This window comes from Colias philodice, chromosome 19 (assembly GCF_061535455.1).
Source record: "Colias philodice isolate Cphi_HAF_F1 chromosome 19, ilColPhil1 Martin Lab GWU primary, whole genome shotgun sequence".
Taxonomy (NCBI): domain Eukaryota; kingdom Metazoa; phylum Arthropoda; class Insecta; order Lepidoptera; family Pieridae; genus Colias; species Colias philodice.
The window spans coordinates 3,353,428-3,376,186 of NC_143104.1; the positions used below are offsets into that span (position 1 = coordinate 3,353,428).

At 34.5% G+C, this 22,759-nt stretch overlaps 1 protein-coding gene across 1 annotated transcript in view; it reads right to left on the reverse strand.

Annotated features, from left to right (window-relative positions):
- Positions 1 to 280: 280 nt before the first annotated feature.
- Syt4 (Synaptotagmin 4) overlaps positions 281 to 22,759 on the reverse strand; it is a 29,152-nt gene continuing 6,673 nt past the window's right edge. Inside the window, exons 2-10 of the mRNA XM_089707412.1 lie at positions 8,878 to 9,003; positions 7,988 to 8,145; positions 6,654 to 6,817; positions 3,017 to 3,151; positions 2,672 to 2,785; positions 2,322 to 2,433; positions 1,868 to 1,995; positions 1,284 to 1,476; positions 281 to 632 (exon numbers count right to left, since the gene is read on the reverse strand). Coding sequence (XP_089563538.1) covers positions 516 to 632; positions 1,284 to 1,476; positions 1,868 to 1,995; positions 2,322 to 2,433; positions 2,672 to 2,785; positions 3,017 to 3,151; positions 6,654 to 6,817; positions 7,988 to 8,145; positions 8,878 to 9,003 — 1,247 coding nt within the window. The 3' untranslated portion in view covers positions 281 to 515. The remainder of the gene's footprint in view (positions 633 to 1,283; positions 1,477 to 1,867; positions 1,996 to 2,321; positions 2,434 to 2,671; positions 2,786 to 3,016; positions 3,152 to 6,653; positions 6,818 to 7,987; positions 8,146 to 8,877; positions 9,004 to 22,759) is intronic.

Here is a 22,759-nt window from a genome sequence, read left to right on the forward strand (position 1 = left end):
GTAGCTAATTTAAACATAGCTTTCCGCACGCAATTTAATAATAGGTCTAGGTTAGCTGAAAGTATTTTAACGATTTACGCTGCTATAGATTTCAATTTCATACTATTGTAAATTGTTCAATCACCTTCTTGCTCTAACTGTTAACTGTGTTACTGCATCAATTATTTGGTGTTAAATCGTAAAGGTGTTTTAAGCGATTAGAGCCCAACTATTCACACAGAATACTTTTACATAACTCAGGTAGTAATTTTTCCTCACTTTAAAAAAAATTGATTGTCTGTAAAGTCGGTTTACTAACGATAGTTGAACGTGACAACGGCCGGTTGTGCTTCTTTGTCGCTCGTTCCGCGCTCTCGCTTGCACTTCAAGCCACATGGAACGCCTCAGAGCGAGGTAACGCCGCATGAGTCATGTTTTTTCGTGCGTGCAGCCGGCTCTATCGAATTATAAGACGTTGTCACGTCAAAAAGGTAGTAGTTATTTGGCGTACATAAGAATAGTTAGTGGTAAGTGATCTACTCCTTCAGTTTGTGCCAGTCAGCGATCTGCCGTCGCGGCGCGGCCTGCACCTCGCGCCAGTGGTGCCGCGCGCTGCCCGTGCCGCTCGCGCCCAGCTCTACGCGACCGATCACCTAAGAGCAAATATTACATTATGTTAACCATATTTTTAGTATCTAAAATATAATATTCTTTATCTTTATCAACAAATAGTTGTTTTGTTAATGAGAATTAAAATAATCTTAATGGGAATGAATGGAAGGATGTGGGTGTTGTTGCTTTTGTTTTTAAAAGTTTGTGAAGCTTAGAAAATGGTATCTAAAGGGCGGCACTATCTCATTTGAGCTAAATGCTTTCTTGTCAAATCCGTTAAAAGATCTTTAATTTGACTGTTCATTGTAACAATTTCTCATTCCACTACTCCATATCAGCTTCTTATAAAACGTCTAACAACAATACCCTTCAATCTGTCAACATAGTTCCAATCACATGAGTGAGTAAATAATTCACAGAGACAAAGTTTCATACAACATGGTTTTAATGGTCGAATAAATCGTTATCTAAAACATGCTTAGACTTCAAAGTACAAATAAAAAAAAGACGTATGGCACTCGGGGACTGCCGCGGTATAGCTATTGCATGCTATGCCTTCAAGCCACACCTCCGTGTCCGTCGGAGTGGGGAGCGTGTTGTTTTTTCGTTACGGAATTTCTCGATTCGGTCCCCGCGCTCAAGGCCCGCGATAGAAGCTATGCAATAGCTTAAAATAAGCTAATGTCTCATACCTCATTCTTGGTGACCCTGTCCCAGTCCAGCACGAGCAGCTCGAGCGACACGTGGTCGAGCGTGGCGTTGGGCGCGGCGGGCACCTCGAACACGAACGACTCGTTGAACACCGGGTTCAGCGTGCGCTTCTTCACGTGCGTCTTCTTCTTGGCGATGCGCTGCCCGTTGTAGAGCAGGTACATCTTTACGTACCTGTGCATTGAAATGATATTGCAATGTTTTTTTTTTATATATAGTGGTAAGGTGGAATTTTATAAAATCGTTTTTTATATGTGGTAATAGTTATTGCATCTTCTGATTTACTCAATTATTTTGAGCTTTGCGAGTTGGTTTTATTGATAGGTCTAAATCTTGAGTTAGGTGGCAGTAAAATGTATGTGTGTAGTATTTTAAAGTTGATTTGAATGCTGGTTAGTCAAGTTATTCCTAACTAGGGGTCACTAACAAAGATTTAAAAAATGTACACTACGATCAATCTAGAGGTATGATGTTTCATAACAACGATGAAGAACCCACAGTCGGGCAGTAGCATGACTCAGTAGAGACTTAGGCCATAAAAATGAAGCTTGTTAAATCTACTCACGGATCAGCCAATCCAGTGACGTCCATCTTGGGCAGGTTGCGTGCCTTGAGCAGCACGACGGTGAGGCGCGCGGCGGCCGGCTGCCAGCACAGCGACACCAGCACCTCGCCGCGCCCCACGCTGCGCATCTGCCGGCACAGTCACGGCTGGTGATTACTTATCGATTGTGTATCATGCGGAAGAAGGACTTTCCCTATCTTTACACAAAAGCTTACGGAAACTTCTTTCAACGTTGCGTGTTTCATTCAAATGTGTTAAAATCAATTTTCGACATATAAAATTTTGTTGGTTTTAAAATTGATTGTTTTGCTGGTTAACTGGTTGTGTTTGAAAGGTTCATATCACATTGAAACAATTTATAACGTAAACTTAAAATTTAAGTACCTTTATCACAGAATATATTATATAGTACAACCTATACTTTATAAAATATTAGTAAAATCATTTGATCTACCTTCAAGCTGCGAGGTTGAATCTCACGGCAGAGCGCCATGGCCTCTCCACTCTGCAGCTGCAGGTTCGACAGCGGGGACACCACTTCACCGATTATTTCATCACGGGAGTATCTGCAAACATATTCCACATTAAATTAAATAACTTAATATAAATATTTGTTGTAAACAAATTAAGATGGAAGTAAAATATACTTCATTAGCACAAAAGCTTCTGCATTTTGGTGTTTAGTTTATCGATCAGTTAAAAATACTCGACTTGTCTGTCGAATACGACAGACCAACCGACAGACATAGGAACATTATCAGCAAATGGTGAAACCTGTCCTTATTTTATTAGATCTAGTCTCACCTGTCAAAGCTAAGCACCACAAAGTGGAGGGTGATACCAGTCAGCTGGTGCGGCGCGATGCCGTAGAAAGTGAAGTCTTCATCGTACACTGGGCAACGGGTCTTGCGGACAACCCTTTGAAAAGTATTCTTGTTAAAAAGTGTCGTAATATAACATTTTAGATAGTAATAATTTGTATCACGTCACGATCAATGTTCTAGCTAAATTAGACCCTATTTCTATTTTGCAATCGCACTATCGTTAATTCTTCAATTCTTTAACAATTTCAATGAAAAGTTAACCAACATCATTACATAACATTAACGTGACCAGTTCTTCGGCAATTTAATAATCTAAGATCCTTACCTAGTTTTGACCTTATGTTGTTTATCAGGCAGCAGCTGCAGCTTTACATAAGGGTCGGGACCAGCGGGTTCGCGACCTGGTAGGTTCTGGCAGGACACCACAGACACCACCAACGCACTCTTCTCGTTTTCATACCTGACATATCAATCATTTTCTTGTTACGCTGCATTTTCATCAAACGAGCGACTGCTCATTCTAACCCCACTATGACAAAATATTTTAGTGTAAACAGGCGTAGAGCTCGAAAGAATGCGCTTGCTCTTGCTCTAGCTTTATGTTCGTTTGATGTAAATGCACCATCTGATAAAATATGTTTAGAATTCAAAGTAATCATGTTTATGTATACTGATCTCATCTCCATCGTTGTACCCAAAAATGTACTTAAGACTAGGAACAACTTGTTAAAATCCCTATATAAATCGATACTTTTCTACATTTAATTGCTGTAGGATAGACAAAAAATTTATGATCAAAATAAATACGATTAAATATCAAGATAACAATTGATGTGACCCAAGACAACCTAGATTTGTTCTTGCTCCATATAAGACGGCAAATAGGTTAAATCACAGTATGTTGTATGTTCTGTCGTGGATTAACAGCCTTGTGTAAAGCTGTATGACTCATGGTCACTACAATTTGTATACTTACCCATTATAGTAAAGTTAGTAAGAAAATATCATGAGTAAGGTTGCGTGATGGTTTACAATTTGACCTAGACTCATATTGTAATAAAATTGCGTGGCAATATTATGGATTAGCGTATCAAAATAAACCGTTTTCAATCAATTCTCGTCAGTTATTTTTAACCAACTTCAATAGAGGAGGCGAAGCGTGAATAAACGTATTTTTTCTCCCTTTCAGGCTTATCCTGTTTACAGGTAACAGGTGTATTAGTTTAAATGTTAAATAACTCTTTATTGAATATACCTAGCTATAATGTATTTATGACATTTAGACAGACCATCATAAAAATTTAATATCACAAGAATACCATTTACCTCTGTGAGCAGTAAACCGATATTAAATACAGTAAAAGTTCCTTATTCGCGGGTAATAGGTTCCGTAAATGTGCCGCGAATAGAGAAACCGTGAATAAGGAATGGTAATTTGTATGGGGTTATAGGGAATACGTTCTTAGGTGACGAAATAAAAAAGCAAATACATAAAAAACCAGTTTAATTTAAGTTTTTGACCAAACATATTTATTAATTACCATTTAATTAGGTATTATCTTCAGGTTTAGGCAATGGCTTGTCATTTTTTACTCGTTTTTCATTTTTTTTAAGTCGACATTATAAATTCGTAGTTGTAGCTCAAGCGTTTACTAAGGCTAACGAATGGTTTTTATTTAGGTAAATACATATATGTATGTACCGATGTACCGATTCGATCCGCGAATAAAGAATTTTAGGCCGCGAATACAGGATTTAGGTCGCATTTTTTCCATCCGCGAATAGTGAAACCGCGAATGCAGGAAGCGCGAATAACGAGCTTTTACTGTATAACATTAAATCAACGGTTCATTTATTGGATGACAGAGTTTATGGCGAAGTTACTACGTCCGAATGGAGTCGTAAATTTATCGGCCGAGACCTTCCTGAAGGTCATTAATGATCTCTATCTATTTACGACGCGTCAGGGTTTCGTTTACACGCACTTTTACTGTATCCGGTGTTGGTCACCTACATAGATTGGTTACTTGTTTCGCGTCACGCGACGTGAGAACATGAAAGTTACACAAGATATAGTTTGTCTTCTGAGTTCTGTTACAGCATTGTTAAATAGCATTCAGTGTAGACATTTTAATTGAAGAATATATTGACATTTACAAAAAAATTGCACCAAGTCAATATTTGGAATTTGCCTCAACTTGCAATTATCTTGATAATATAAATTAAATCGGGATGGGAACCTTGAAACTCTTAAAAATAATGAATTAGGAAACGTTTGCTGGTCTTGCTTCATTAAAAAATAGGCATGTTTTAAATTTACAAGTCTAGTTACACACGCTCACGCTATATCCTATTTCATACAGCTAAGCCTTGTTGCGCTTTCCAATACCGGAATCAATAACTTCCGACTATTCGTTGACCTTTTCCCACAGCAAACAGATGTATACGAAACAACACGCAGTGAACTTCCACTCCTTAAGTTATTCAAGAACAAATTTTCAATCAATCAATGCTAAATTAGCAAATATTATTATACTTATTACTAGCTGTCCCGTTAAATGTTTTTCTGTCACTCTAATCACTTAGGGGTATGAATTAGATGTTAGCCAATTCTCAGATCCACTTAATAGGCACTCAAAATTTCATGAGAATCGGTCCAGCCATTTCGGAGGAGTGGTTACTAATATTGTGACACAAGAATTGTATATACATACAATTTGCTATCTCCAGTATTTCAAGTACTTTCCCTCCAGGGCCCATCGAAAATTTCCACCCTGTATATATAGAGAAGATAATAAGTATAATGTGACGCTAAATGGACGTTGATATATTTACCTCACCCCGGGCGGCGCGGGGTGTGCAAGTATTGATTTGCTGGTTATATATAACGCATAGATGGATTAAATTGGTTTTAGATACGTGTTGACCACGATTTTCCGCGTCAGGGAATTGATTTGTTAATTGCAATTTCACGGTATCCTCTGTGGTAATCCTATTTCCTACTAATATGTATTATAAATGCGACAGTTTGTGAGGATGTGTGTGTGTGTGTGTGTTTGTTACTCTTCCACGCAAATACTACTGAACCGATTACAATGAAATTTAGCACACATGTAGAAGGTAACTTGGATTAACACATAAGTTTTATAGCAGAAATCCCACAGGAACGGGAACTATGCGAGTTTTTCTTTGGAAACGCGGGCGAAGCCGCGGGCGGAAATCTAGTGTTTAGATATAAATTGATAAGGGTGCATGAAAATGCATTAAATTTAAATCTCAAAAATCCATCACGTTTATAATTTTATAATATATTTAATATAAATATAACAAATTAATACAGTTCAAATCACAATTCAAATTAAAAACTTTTGTAAAATTAGAAGTTAATAGAAAAACAATTCAATGATACTAAAATAAGCTCTATCATCGATGTCTCGTTAATTTTCTTGTTATTTTTTTCCCCTTTAAAAACCTTAATAATTATTCAAATTATGATGTTATTTCTTGTCTACTTTATAAACAAGACATTGATATTATTCTTGTTATCTCGGAAAAACTTGGAAGCTTTTTCGTAACTTTAAATCTCTTGAATTAGGAAAGTCGAATTGTTTCAAGACTTTCTAAAAGGAAACTTTAAAAACAAGTCTTGAGTTTGCGTCAATGTATAATGTAGAAGGATACACTAACTTTTTTATTGAAAGACGAATTGAATCTATTTTAAACTCATGTTTTTTTTCCAATTTAACCTCAACTGCACAAGCCACAAGTTATTGTAATGCAATTATGATTTTAAGTACTAAGAAGTAAAATAATTTAAAAATACTTTATTACACAACTTTTTTTACATTTACACACATTTCATATGCATAAACAGACTATCGTCCAGTTTTTGTCTTCTACGCAACCGCAGTATAAATTCCCTATTATATTTTTACTGTGTCCTAAGTGCTAGGTTCACTTACCGCAGCTTAAAATGCAGATCACCAAGCTTGCCATCATTGGTTTCAGGCTCCAGAGGCTTGACCTTCTCAGTAGCGTGGACATCAGCCAGTTCCTTGCTCAGCGGTGCGGGCTCGGAGGGCGCGGTGGGAGCGGTCGGCGAGTGAGGGCTGTTGCCTCCAGATGGCTGGAGATATAGGTTTTGTTAGGGATCTCTTTTGGTTAAATGTTCAAGCGTATCATATTATAAGTATATTTGTTGTGTTAAGAATTATTTTTCTGTACACATATTGAAGATTCGAAAGCGCTTCTAAACGAACTTTATATAACTTGTTGTGTAATGTTTGATTTTTATTTCCTTTAGTTAACAGTTTCGCATATAGGTATAAACAATCTTTCATAAGGTCTTGTGATAGTTTTTGATAGAATTATTGATTGTCTTATATCATGAATAGCGATAAATTGTAATTAATTTCGTTTATGCTAATGTTGTAAATGTATCCTCTAATGTTAAATCTTATAAGTATACTATCTAATCTTAAGAAAACCTCATCTGGTAAAAAAACAATGAGTTTTATCCAATCAAATATTAAGACTGAAGTCTAGAATCTAGTTTAATATCGCGGCAGCAAAATTAATTAAAGTTAAATCCAGCTTCTATAGAATAATACAATGTACATTACTGCTTTACAAACTTTAATGAAATACTTGTTCTCACAGGCGGCAGTTACTTTAATATCTATTTTATTAAATACCGTGTACTGTTTTACCGACATTGAATAGGAATAAAATTTACTTTCTTTTATATTTTATTTAATGTACTTGAATTATTGTCAACAACAAAACGAAACTCTTAATTAAATCCCTGAATGATATTCAGCCGCATCGTTGGCTATTTTTCGTTTTTTAAATGTAACTCTGAACACAATGGCAATTTAAATATAAAGCTCTTGGTGAAAGAGTTGTTTAATCTAGTTGGCTGCGACGTAGGTACCTACCACACCACCTATGAGGGTTCTAAAAGAAGCTTCCAGTTTTGTACCACTACAGCTATCTGACATCTGCCAACCCGCACTTGGCCAGCGTGGCGGATTACAGCCTTATCCCTTACGGTGCATGTACATCAAATGATCAAATGCTTATTCTAACCCTACTATGTTAAATTATTTTAGTGTAAACAGGCGTGTTGACTGTAGAGCATTACTTCGTTATTCTTAGTGCATTCGAAAAGATTCTATGCAATGTTCTAACTCTATGTTCGTTTGATGTAAATACAACGTTACGGGAGCCCCGTGTCCCAGTAGTAGTAGTAGGAACATAATGATGATGACAACTAGTGGTACAAAATCTCACTCACCGGATTGGCAGGGGTCTGCGGCTGCGGCGGCGCTGGCGCGGGCGCGGTGGGCGACGGTGACTTGCGCAAGTAGTGCGTGGCGGAGCCTGGCGAGCGCACAGCCGTGGCGCGTCGGGGCGGCTGGAAAACGAGCGCCTTGTCCGGCCCACGTTTGCCGCCTGTGTTCAATTTAATATAAATTAGTATAAATATTTATTTAATTAATTTATTTATTTAATTATTTATTGCACACACAAAGGAAATAGAGACACATAAAGTACAGGTAAGAGAAAAACAAAGTGTACAAACGGTGGCCTTATCGCTAGGTAGCGATCTCTTCCAGGCCACCGTAAGTAATATGTAAGGAGAGACGTTAAAAGGAGGTGGGTGAGCAAAAAAATAAGGCGTTAGGGAGAAAGAAAGAATAATTATAAATATTCAATGTATATAATATATATCACATACAACAAATACATAGAAGTATATAATAAGAGAAAATATAATTATAACTATTAAATAAATAACACAAATGAAACAGTAAATAGGCATAGATTTACGGTGCAAATGGTTCAGCCAATTAGAACACTCTGCGATTATTAAAAAAAATACCAATAACGTCGTTTAAACCAAATTATAAGGAGGTTTTGAATTAAAATTTATGTTATTAGTTATATAAAACAATGGAGGTTTACTACCGTACTTATTACTACTTATTACTGAAGAATAGAGGCATTTTAAGGTTGGATTTGTTGGATTTTCTCTCTATCAAAATATGTACTTCTCAAAAACCAACCAACCAAATACACGAGAAAAGCAAGAAGAAGACTAATTAATGACAGCTTACAAAGTTCCCCCGTCCATCAAATCGAACTAAAACAAAACCTTATTTTCGGAGTGTTCTTGTGACTTACCAAGCTTATGAGCGAGCGAGTGACGCCTGCGGGCCACCCAGCAGGCGACGGCGGCGAGGATGATGGCCAGCAGAGCGGCCGCACCCACCACGAGCACCCAGAACGTTGCGCTGTGCCATTCGCCGGCTGCAACAAAATATACATAAGAAAGATTGGTAAAGAACAGCAAAATCCGAACGTCGGCGAATAATTTAAACTGAAATGTATTTTTTAGCCGTTTTTGGATAATTACGAAATATTTGTAGCTAGTTTGTAGGTGCTGGCTCTGTGATATTCTTCTTTATTCATGATATGAATTTAATACGTGCTTATTTATAACCTACAACGATCTTTTATCAGGAAATGGTATTTTGTAGAGTAGTCTGTAGAGACGCATAAATTTAGAAATAGCTACGTAGCATATTGTTCACTTGAGTGAACAAAACGTAAGATTTTACAGTTCTGAAAATTGGTCCACGCTTATGCATTTTTCGCTTGAAAAGAAACAAAAGACACTTGTATTTCACTGTTGCACTGCTGCTTTACCTATAGTTGCCGTTTGTCCTACATTTGCTTATAATATTTTCTATTAGTTTTCCATAACCATAACAAATCATATTCAATGGAGTGTGTCACTTCTTGTGATGTCTTTCGAAATTACTACTTTCATTCAAGTATTAAACGCCAGAAACGAACTTTATATAGTATTAATGACGTTCATATTCTTTATGTATGTTCTACATAGCTAACACATATTGGTATAAATAACACTTAGATACCTACATATTGTGTTCTTAAAATAATTCACAATATGAGAGGGCAGAGGCTCACTAGCCTGGAAACCACCCACTTCATATTTAGCACCTGTATTTCAAATTCCAAGACGTAGGTTCCTTACTACCTACACATCTAATTTAATCAATATTACATGCCAAAGTGGAGCATGGAAAATTTTATATTATGAAATCATTATTATAACAAAAATTAATGTAAACGATTGCCAGTCTGTAGGTAGCTTTTTCAGAGAGCTTCGGGACCCGCGTTTTATATTATAATTTGAGAATATAAAACTGATGACTTATACATAAATCAGAAATCGACCATAATGAAAGCGTAAGTAATGAAACCTTTACATTAATGAAAAGCAAACGATATGTTTAGGTAAACATAACATGATATTTTATCAAAAAAATAAATACACGACATAACTAAAGAAAATAATGAAATTCATGGTTCATAAGTTCCTTTATAAACAAAAGCTTTTTGTTGTTTGCGTTGACATATCAATGATATCAAGGTTCATAAAGCGCAAATTCGCCGGCTCACCCGAAACTTCTAGTAAATACAGCCGACCTACATTTGCCCGGAGAAGGTCTCGACACAAAATGTACATAAAGCAGCCAATACGGGTATATTACCTTCGTTACAGAATTCGCGGTGCCACGGTACGTATGACGAGTTTCAATAAGCCAGCCAATGTCGAATATTTTTATGTGTCCTTTCGTTTGATGCCACCCTGGTACTAAGGTTTCGTGCATTTATGTAAAGGTCGTGAAATATCTTAAAGGTGAATGAAAACCAATCAGTATAATTACAATATTTACAATTTTCCCCTATAGAGTTTTTTAATTAAGGTCCTACTTAGTTTTTCTAAGCAATGTTGTAAGTTCTTATAATAAGTATTAGGTACGTAGATCTCTAGAAATCTTTGTAAGTACTCAATTAAATTACTAACCTAATTCTATAACTTCCAGCCTACATTACCTTTGCTCTAACATAATACGATTTTGAAATTAGGTATATAAAAAAGAAAGATTTGTAACAACTCATAAATCTTTAATTATATTTATATTTCATATGATACCTAGTCAAATAATAACCGCTGTTTGTTATATTATCCATGCTATCTAAAGGGCAGAAGCCTTGCAACAATAAGGCTCAAATCTTTCCATTTATAGAGACAAAGTAAGTAGAAACAAAGCCAGCGGCGAAATAGAGATGAAATTGAATTCATAACCTAAATATTCCAGTCTTTGATAATAAATAGGGCTCCAACGGGTCGCCATTGGAGCGCTTCCATTGTATTCTACAATTTATAACTAGCTTTTCGCGTTAATTTATTTCTCACATTTGGCCAGCACTGCATTCATTTGCTATAACAATAATTGGGTGTTATTCATACGCAGAATTGAGTCTATAAATATCATGGTGTTTTTGTTAAAATTGTAACTTATTTGAATAATATTCAGCAATTTTAATGCTTTTTTAGTATTTTTAGTAAATGCGCTACAATAGTAAGACAGACAAGAAATATTTACCTGTGTACATAATATTATCCATTCAATGAAATGAAATGATTTATTTTGCAAGAAATGTGGTAGATTTACAGATGTTGCATAATTCATTGTTCAGCACAAATCGCCAATTGATTGGCATGCAAAAATTAACAAGAGAATGTCAATTATACATAAATATTATTTTTATAATAATTATATATGTCAACTATTATGTACCCTTTTTCACTTACAATTATATAATATATATGTCAATTCTTACGCTTTTTACTATTAAATGTCCATTTCTACAAATACAATTTAATTTATATAAATAAGTAATTACAATATTATAATATTATGTCATATTTTGATTTTTGAAAAAATTCTTTTAAGTCATAATAACATTTTTCAATTAGCCAGGCTTTTAAACGCTTTTTAAAAATATTAAATGGCAATTCCCTCAAAGATTTGGGAATTTCATTGAATATATTTATACACATAACAGATGCATTTTTATGGTATAAGGCCGTACGGCATTTAGGCATCAGCAGCCTTGTAGGGTCTCTATTGCCAAGTTGATATCCCTCTTTTGCAGATCTAAACAAATCCTTATGTTTCTTAGCAAAAATACAAGATTCCAGAACATAATTATAATTCGTCACGTTTGGTAAATCATTTATATAAATTAGAAATAGCAAAGGTCCCAACATGCTTCCTTGTGGTACACCACACGTGTTATACTCATAAGATGATTTATACGGCGTCATTTCATATTTATGATTTAAATTTGAGATTTCTACACACTGTTTTCTTTCGGATAAGTAACTCTTGATTAAGTCATAGGCAATGCCTCTGATTCCATATTGTTCGCACTTATTCAATAATATGTCATGATTAACCACATCAAATGCCTTTGTCATTTTATATTATTATTAGATAGGCATAAGAAGGTATTTATGTATCTAATAATTTTATTTTACTTGTTCTATTTCACTGTGAAAATGAAATTCATTTCACAATTGCAGAAAGGTTCATTAAAAATTTAATGGACTATATTCGCAAGTGGCATCTCTGTTTAATATTTAAATCATATTTAAATGATAAAGTTTTATCTGAATTTTATTCAACAGTTGCTTGTTCAATTATCTGAAACTAGTTGCGTCGCTCGGTTTCACACACGAAAACTCGCGGGTAAATGAAGTTTTTCTTTATCATAATTATAATACATATTCTACATATTAAGCTACATCACTGTAAAGTATCATCGAAATAATCCATTACGAGGTTTAGGCCTGAACAAGAGACAGACAGACAGAGCGACAACCAGACAAAGTTACTTTACTTTCGTATTTATAATATACTAGCTTCCGCCCACGACTTTGTACGTGCATCCCCATTTTCCCCCGTTCCCACAAGAATTTCGGGAAATCCTTTCTTAGCGGATGCCTACGTCCTAACATCTACCTGCATGCCAAATTTCAGCCCGATACGTCCAGTGGTCTGGGCTGTGCGTTGATAGATCAATATATCAGTCACCTTTGAGTTTTATATATGTATATAGAAGTAGAGACAACATTAATTAATAAAATAATGAACAAGATAACATTATTCCTTTAGTAAATAACAAAATTGAATTAAAATGTTCTCTAAGCATTCGCTTAGTTTAATCTGTGGTTTAATTACTCTGGACCGAAATGAAATAATTCCCTTTCTAAACTCTAACAACGTGACTTACACAGGCTGACATAAGCTCACCTTTAACCTTAGGTAAATAATTAGCAAAACTAACTGTAATACAATATAATTAAAACCGATTTGTAAGTGAAGCCTTATAAGTAAGTAAACAATCGATTACATAATATATTATACGAACAAAACCTTAAACATACATGAGGAGATGCGTGACTGTTAACAAAATAATCAATTGATTTACAATAAGTCGATTTGTCTGATATCATATTACATTCATAATGTTTTTTGTTGTTTTTGAACCGTATTTTTCGAATAATAAGTAATATGACAGCAAAACATTGATTTAGTAGGTTAAAATATTCAACTTTATCCAACCGAATTTTAAGTAACGCAAATACTAAAACCGTTAAGCTTCATAAATAGAATCGCATTGCAAAAGATCCTTTGAGACTGTAGTGTCGCCCTAAACAGTAATCCTCAATTTATGGCAATTCCCGGGAACGTAATAAATAAAGAACTCCATAAACGTCGAGCGAAATATAAATACTTGTAGTGTAGGTCGGCCATGTTTACGTAAATGTCAGAATTACTTGAATGTCAGTGAGAAAGTAGCAAGGGAAGCACGTTACTTGGTATAACATTCTACACGTGATTGTCACGTGGTAATTGTTATTCCCTGTTTAGTTAGGATGGTTATGTTGATTATGATCGGTGTGGGATTAACCTTTGACCCCTGGGTTTGCGTAATGTAGCGTGAAGGTTTGTAAGTAGGTAGTAGGTACAAGTCTGGAAAGTTTCGCAAAGAAGAAACGGGACAACGATTGGTGGAAATGAGATGGAATATTCTAGTGTTATCCTTGATATTTTACTTTTTTTTCAAATAAATAATTAATACGGTTGTATTAAATTAATACAACAAGCAATATATTGCACGAAAAGCATTATTGCGACTGCTGTTTAGTCTCTATATTTTCAGCATAAGAGCTTACAGCATTTTACTACATCAACCTCAACAAATAGTTTTACAGTTAGGTCTATAAAGAGACAATTCTATCTGTAGAGAAGCCAAGAAACACAATAAAATCGATAAGTCCGCTGCTTTATAGGTCGGCGATGCACTGATAATTCTTTCAGTGACCCATTTCGGCGGCAGCGGCTTTTGGTCACTGTTAAAAATAGTATGTTTCATCGAATACTACACCGATGTTCAATATCCAATTCAGTGTAGATGTATGATATGTTTTAATTGAATTAAAAGCTCGAATTTTTGGTTGAAAATAGAAATGTAGAGCACCTTAGATAAATTACAAAGGCCTCACAAATAAAATATGACATTGTAATGTCTTTATTGTATCCAATATACAAGCAACCTTTAATCAACCCTAAAAGAACAAAAGCTTTCGTTTTTTATTCATTATATTTAAATTTGAAATCGAATATTTACTGGTACATTACTATAACTACGGATTTGTTATGATATTGTATTTTCATCCTTATTTCATAGTCGAAAAGAAAGAACAATTGTAATTTTCTGTATTTGAAACGATATACAATTTGGCCATCACATTGTTCAAAAAGCTTGCTTATCCGTAAAACAACCGCTTACGCCCCAATGAAACCGACCCTTTTTCAGATAAAATAAAACACGAAACAGTCGTGTTTAAAGATAACCTTGAACGATTATACCGAATAAATACTTTTTATTTAACCCGCCTTTGAACTTGTCTTTAAAAGAGAAAATAAAATGAGAGTAGCGTTGATAAACACGATAAAATAAACTAGAGATAGTTTACCCCACCCAGAGCTATTTGTACGGTCAATTAAAAATAAATGCAGCTGTCAGATACGTACGTCACGTGGAACATACACGTGTATGGAGGAATCTAATCGTTTCATCAACTAGTGTCCACGTGTAGTTAGTAAGTTAGTGAGTTACTACGTAAGTGAGTTAGCACGTTACTGAGTTAATACGTAAGTGAGTTAGTAATTTTATAATAGTGATGTATCAAGTTAGTACATTAGTCCATGATTATGACGCAGATTAATTTCATAAGATCTTCACTGATAGTCTGATATTGATATACAACTTGAAATAAATAGCCATTTTAGATCTGAGGTAGACATAAAAACCCGTCTCCCTTGTGTGGTATCGACTATTGAGCAGACACATTTATGTCAGACTGTTTCGCTAATCGATTCTTTTTTTATGGTCTAGCTATTAGCTAAAGAAATATTATGTATTGTATTTTGGTGTATTGTTCGATGGATGCCAGGACCTCTGATACACACGCTTTTTAGTGTCAAGACTATGGTGGTGTCACTTTATTATTGGTCAGGTAATTTCTGAATTGATTTGGGTTTAGAGAGAATATATTTCGAACATCTAATTTGAGTTTTGTATCCAAGATTTCACAGAAAACAATATTATTTTCTTCTAAGAAATAAGTACTTAATTTGACAAAAAGAAAAAATAAGGTATAACGCCTTTACAAACATAGAAACAGATTTGATTAAAATTCAACAGTAACAGACCCTATCTAATAAAAATTTGTTTCGTGCGATTGTTTGACCTCCAACTGTCTCTACGTACCTTGTTTGACCCTTTAAAAAGGGTGACACATTACCTAAAGCTTTGTGTATAAAATTACAAAATGACGAAATTGTTTAACAGCAGCAGTTTAAATTATAACAATAAGCTAAATTAGTATGTATTCATCCAGATTCTCCAGACCTCTGAATTTATTTTTGTTTTGCACGATCATTTTCCGATGAAAGAGTTATTATAAATATTCATCTATACTTAATATCTACTTATAAACTCATCAGAGTATGGAAAAAAGCAGCTTAACACCTAGATATGTATTTCTTCAGTGAATTTTAAATTGATAATTTATGTGAATAATAAATAATATCTTACTTATAGATTTGAACTTCAAACAAGCAATTTTCACTTGAAAGTTCTTAAGGAAAATATTGCTTTGTGTAAACCTATACAGGGTGTCCCGCTATTGGTATACTAAGCGCGAAGGAACTTGTAGTTTTGCATACACTGATCACGTAAAAAATACATAAACAACAAAATTACGTTAAATTTTTTTTGATAATTTTTTCCTGAAAATCCATGTTTTCTTCTCTAGCTTCGCGCAGCCGTCATATACCGCTTCTCTAATGTGAGCATTTTGTCTATGAAAACATAATCTTAAACGATAGCTCACGTGCTAGTGGCAAAAATGGGCGGGTTGCTTGTTATGGGTGTACACATAGAGTTTTAAGAATTCATCTATTTGAAAAAAAAATGCGTCTGGATTTTTTTAAGTATTTTTTACATACTCAGCGTATGCAAAACTATAACCTCCTTTGAGCTTAGTATACCAACAGTGGGACACCCTGTATAACTAGAAAAATATTTTTCCTTTCGATAGCTATTTTTAGTGGGATAAAAAGGAAGCCACAGAATAATCAAAATAATTAATTAATCTTTATTTTCACAAATAAACAACAATGTTATTAAGACGAGTTTACTTTGGTAATTAAAATGGCGTAGCATGAGTAAATACAGTTACGTAAGTCAAGTGCACATGGCACCTTCATCACAAACACTCGATGACATTTAGAATTATTGATTGTGCCGAAAATACCTATATACTACTCAATGATACTTATAACATTATTACCGTTGGTAATGGCGTTCCTATGGTATGGAATTTAATATTGAATACATACCATTGACCATTCCTGAGTTACGTTTGGTCTGTTCTTTCGACTGTGACAAAAAATCTTTCGTCTGTGACAGAAAGATTATTCTGTTATTTTTTAAAGTTTAATATAAATTATTAAAATCGAAATAGCAATCGTATGCTCCTCTCTGTTATTATTCCTTAGTTATTATTCCTAATCGATATTTTCTAAAGGAAACCATGTGAATGCATGTCAATAATCCTAAGAGAAGTATTGTTTTTGTTGCTTACGCCACCGGTTTGTTTTATGTGTATTTATTATTTTTTATATCACTTTCGTTTCTCTTCTAACTGAATATGACGAGTTGTGTTTCATAATAAATAAAACTTTGTGTTAATTAACAAGTTATTATATACGAGCTTAATGTCATACAACGACTTTCAAAACAATTCTGCTCGTTATTTCATAATTAATTTTACTTTTGGTGACTTCCTACGGATTCTTATTCTACCATTCATTGTATAAAAAACATCAAAGTAGAAATGAACGTTCATTACATTACCTGAGCTTTTAAAATACTAAAAATCGATTTTGTTGCGATGTTAGCGATACCTACGCTACGTCACAATTATTTTGTATCCAATGAAATGAAATGAAATGAAATGAAAATTCTTTATTGCTTATAAATAAATACAAATGCAAAAGCACACAACACATAATATAAAGCAAGCAAAAGGCGGCCTTATCGCTAGGCAGCGATCTCTGCCAGGCAACCCTTAAAATATAGGAAAAACACAAAAGCAAAAAGTGGGTGAGCAAAAACAAGGCAATGCGAAAAAGGAAAACTAAATAAAATATTCTATTAAGACACATAATACGTTATATTTAAATACACTATCTAAACATATATAAATAAAAATAAAATATATATATATAAATATAAACAATATATATAATATATATTATAAATATATATAATAAAAAATACATAAAAAATAAATAAATATCATGATAAAGTACATCAAATAAAATAATTACATAGGTTAATTAGACTAGAGTAGATAATTTTTGAAACAAAAAAAAATCGCAGTCGGATGAAACCCATTAGAAAAGGAGGGGAATATGATAAAAATGTAAGGAAAAATAAATTACGGTCTATCCAAGTTCGGGAAGCGGGAGGGGGGAGCTTTTAAGAGAAAAAAATGGTTTCTCTCGATTTCCGACAAAACTACAAGTCCTATAGAAAAAAGTTCAATGGCAAAGTTGTAGGTAATTAAAAGTTCTACAACTTTTGTATTCACAATTTTTTCACATAACCTAAAAATTTAGGTGAAAAATTCAAAAAACCAAGTTTTTGGTCTTTTATTTCTATCTACTTCAAAATTTATTTTTTTTCTACGAAATTTGGTGGAAACTTACTTTATTATGTCCCAAATACACTGTAATTTATTTGATTGAAAATATTTATTTTTTCGCCTTATTTTGAATTAATACCAAAAAAACAACCTAATTTTCAATCGAAAAGTCACCCGTCAAAATATCAGCTTTTTTCAAAAACTTGGGGTGCCTTTTATTCATTGAAATCTCTGCTTTCATATGGTGTAAAAAAAAATAAACACCACCATAGTAAATGTTCTCAGGAAATGCATACAAACAGTGTGATAATGAGCTTTTACTAAATCAGGCACACTTCTTGAACTCTATATCTTCTCTTGTATCGGATTTTCGGTAATATTTCAAAAGAAAAATAATTATCTGTTCTAAGTTTAATATTTTACAGTATATTCAAAAGCAAAATGATGTCGATAAAAACATTTCAGGTAGTTCGAGAAGTGTGCCTGATTTAGTAAAAGCTAATTTTCAGACTGTTTGTATGCATTTCCTGAGAACATTTACTATGGTGGTGTTTATTTTTTTTTACACCATATGAAAGTAGAGATTTCACTGAATAAAAGGCACCCCAAGTTTTTGAAAAAAGCTGATATTTTGACGGGTGACTTTTCGATTGAAAATTAGGTTGTTTTTTTGGTATTCATTCAAAATAAGGCGAAAAAATAAATATTTTCAATCAAATGAATTACAGTGTATTTGGGACATAATAAAGTAAGTTTCCACCAAATTTCGTAGAAAAAAAATAAATTTTGAAGTAGATAGAAATAAAAGACCAAACACTTGGTTTTTTGAATTTTTCACCTAAATTTTTAGGTTATGTGAAAAAATTGTGAATACAAAAGTTGTAGAACTTTTAATTACCTACAACTTTGCCATTGAACTTTTTTCTATAGGACTTGAAGTTTTGTCGGAAATCGAGAGAAACCATTTTTTTCTCTTAAAAGCTCCCCCCTCCCGCTTCCCGAACTCGGATTGACCGTAATTTATTTTTCCTTACATTTTTATCATATTCCCCTCCTTTTCTAATGGGTTTCATCCGACTGCGATTTTTTTTATCTTTTCATTATTTTCAAAGGCTTCTACCCCAGTCTAAATATATTTATAATATAGGTATACTGTATATGTCATAATTATACGTACATATAGGTATAAATATAAGCTGGACACATCTAGTTTAAGTAACAAAATTATATAACTAACGAGACAGCTAAATTAGAACTAAGAAAGAGACATGAAATGATGTTTTACTAAAATTTTAAAAGAATTTAAGTTTTGGGCTCGTCTGACATTTATGGGAAGAGAATTCCACAATTGAACTGCACGAACAGCAAATGAGTTGTGGAAGAACTTAGTATTATGGGCCGGCATAAAAAGCAAGAGATTAGTGGAGGAGCGCAATGAATTTACATATTTGAATTTCTCTCGAAGATAGCTTGGAGCTTTTGGATCAAACAACACACAGTACAGGAGATGAAGGACATGGGAGTTACGCCGCAGTCGGATAGGGAGCCATTGCAGCTTCTTTCGGTACTCAGAAACGTGATCATATTTTCTTAACCCAAATATAAATCGGATGCAGAAGTTTTGGAGTCTCTCAAGCCTATCCAACTGGGCTTCAGAAAGGTCAAGGTAGGTGACATCGGCGTAGTCGAGGTGGGATAGAAGAAGGGAATGAGCAAGCTCTAACTTTGTTGGAATGGGCAGAAGATTCCGTAGACGCCGCAAAGCACCTGCGGAAGCAAACAATTTCCTACTTACATTATTCAATTGAACATCCCAGGATAGTGTTTGATCGATGTATATGCCAAGATCTTTGACTTGTTTACTGTAGGGTATTAGAGTACCGCATAAACTGACCGGAGGAAGCGAAGCACAGTCAACCTTCGCGATTACCGATGGGCTACCAACAATGATGACCTGCGTTTTTGATGGATTAACTTTCAAACCGAATTGGTTACTCCACTGAAGGACTGAACTCAGATCATTATTCATTGTTTGGATGGCATTCGGCAACTCAGCTAGGGTTGACTGGGTATAGATTTGAACGTCGTCGGCATACATGTGGTAGAGAGAAGTTAAGGATTTTGAGATAGAATTGATGAAAATGGCGAAAAGGAGTGGAGACAAAACGCCACCTTGAGGAACTCCAGCTCGAATATCACACCATGACGAGGATACGTCATCACTGTGAATCCTTTGCTGACGTCCATATAAATAACTATGAAACCAATCAATACTAGTTGGAGATATGTTAAGGGAACGAAGCAGACTCACAAGGACATCGAAATCAACAGAGCTGAAAGCGTTACTAAAATCCAGCAACGTAAGCAATGTGAGCTGCTTGTTGTCCATGCCAAGTCTAATGTCATCAGTGACTTTAGTGAGAGCAGTAGTCGTACCATGACCTGGACGAAAACCGGACTGGAGAGGATTCAGCAAGTTATTTTTATTGAGAAAGGTGTTTAATTGGTGATGTACTAACTTTTCGAGGACTTTAGACAGGAATGGTAAAATGGAGATAGGACGGAAATCGGCAAAAGAGGAAGGGTTGCGTTTTTTCGGAAGAGGAATAATTTTAGCCTTTTTCCAAGAAGTGGGAAAGGTACCAGAGGAAACGGAATGGTTAAGAATATGGGTAATGACAGGAACAACTACATCGAGGATAGGAAGGATCATGCTACGACTTATGCAATCACTCCCGACGGCATTAGATGACAAAGACATAATATTCTTCTTAACATCACTACTAGAAAATTGATTAAGACAGAACGGAGGAAAATTAGGAGTTGGAATAGAGGAAAGAGTATTAAGAGTCGTAACTTTAGTAATGTTATCAAAGAGAGTAGATTCAGCAAAATACTGATTAAGAAGTTCAATATTAAAATTTTTAAAATCTGTGTTAGGATCTTTAGAGCCAACTCCTAAGGTTTTTAAGAACTTCCAGACTTTAGCAGGGTCGCCGTTCTCGACCGACGAATGAATGTGGCGTCTTTGTGCATCTCTACAACATGTATTACAACGATTCCGAATCTTTGTGTACTTCTCCCTGTTCGCGTCGGTATTGTTCAGCTTCAGTTTAGTTTTAGCTTTAGACTTAAGATGTAAAAGTGACTTTAATTCATCAGTTAACCAAGGTGCAGGGAGGTGTTTGAGTTTAACAGGTCTCAATGGAGCATGCTTGTCATACAATTGTGTAACATGTGAGGTGAAGAGTTCAACCTTGGCATCGATATTGTGTTCAGAATAAACTACGGACCAGTCTATGTCTTGAGCATCACGACATAGTTGATCAACATCCATTCCAGCAAAGTTGCGTCGCAGGGAAATTTTGGATTTCAGTTTAGGATGACGGATGTTGTAGGAAATATAGATAAGGTCGTGATGGGAAAAAGCATCGGCAGCAAATTGACCGTGCTTAAGGACGAGGTTAGGGGAGGAAACAATAATAAGGTCAAGGAGAGAGGGAGAGCAGTTAGGTAAATTATGGGTAGGATTTAAGGGAAGAAGGTGTAGGTTCGCTGACTCGACTGTAGAAAGGAGAGTCTTGGCTCGGGAATCATTTTTGATGATACAGGTATTAAAATCACCCATTATCAGGGAGTTTTCATAGATGGGAACATAATGATCGAGGATAGTTTGAAAGGAGTGAAAGTAATTTATGGAAAGGGAAGGGCTATAAAAAACACCAAGCAGAAGCTTAGAGTGATGCAAAGTAACCTCAATAATTAGATGCTCAGCAGCATCGGATGGCGGAGGCTGGGGGGACACGCTAATTATTTTGTAGGAGATTTGTGAGCTTAGATAGATCGCGACACCACCGCCAACTCTACCGATCCGATCGTTGCGTATTAGATTATAGCCAGGAAGGGAATAACAGGAGGAAGGAAGGCAGGGCTTGAGCCAAGACTCTGAGATAAGTATAGCGTGAATGTTGAGAGAATCGAAAGTTGTTAACAAATCGGGAAAGTGTGCAGGCACACTTTGCGCATTGACATGCACTGCGTTGAAAATTTTGGACCCATTAGGGAAGCAGTTTGAAAGGAGATTATTTAGAGGAGTGAAGGAAGAAGTACTGTGGAAGCTGTCCTCACTACCAGGATCCTCAGATGAGAAAGACAAATAGTTAAAATCACTAGAAGTGCTTTCGTTCAGCATGTTCATTAGACAAAAGATAAATAATAATAAATATATAAAATGTATATATATAAAATATAATAATATAATATAATATTAAATAAATTATATGAATAAGTATAATAATAGACTATAACAAAATGATAAAGTTTTATGCAAGTAATATGAATCAATAAAGATAAAAAATAATGATTATATATTCTAATGGTAATGAATAAAAATGATTGTAATTAATATTCAAGACAAAAAAAAAATTGTTTATGACTTATTTTAACTACACCCCAGCAATCAATTTAAATGTACAGAATTGAACGCATTTTTAATCTGTATCGGAACGTTTGAGGGAACGTTTAAACAGTGACATCTGTGATCTGACAGCCAATGTTTGACAGTTGACAGTAAACAAATTACAACAGCATGACAATTGACAAATACAATAACATAACAAATAAAAGTTGGTACAATGAAAATATTAAGATTAGACAAAAGCGGGTAATAAAGTATTAGTTTGAACGGACAAGAAAGAAAAACGAAAATAAAATGTTTGACAGTGTAACAAGGTTTAAAATCACTTGACAGATCGATATATGAAGTGTGAGACTTACTTGTTACTTATTTTGTTTAAGTAACCTTCTTGACCTAGACGCAACACATTTGGAAGTTTTGGGGTCGTTACTAGATAGTTCAATCGATCCAATGTTTGCTATTAAAAATTAATTCACTTAATACTA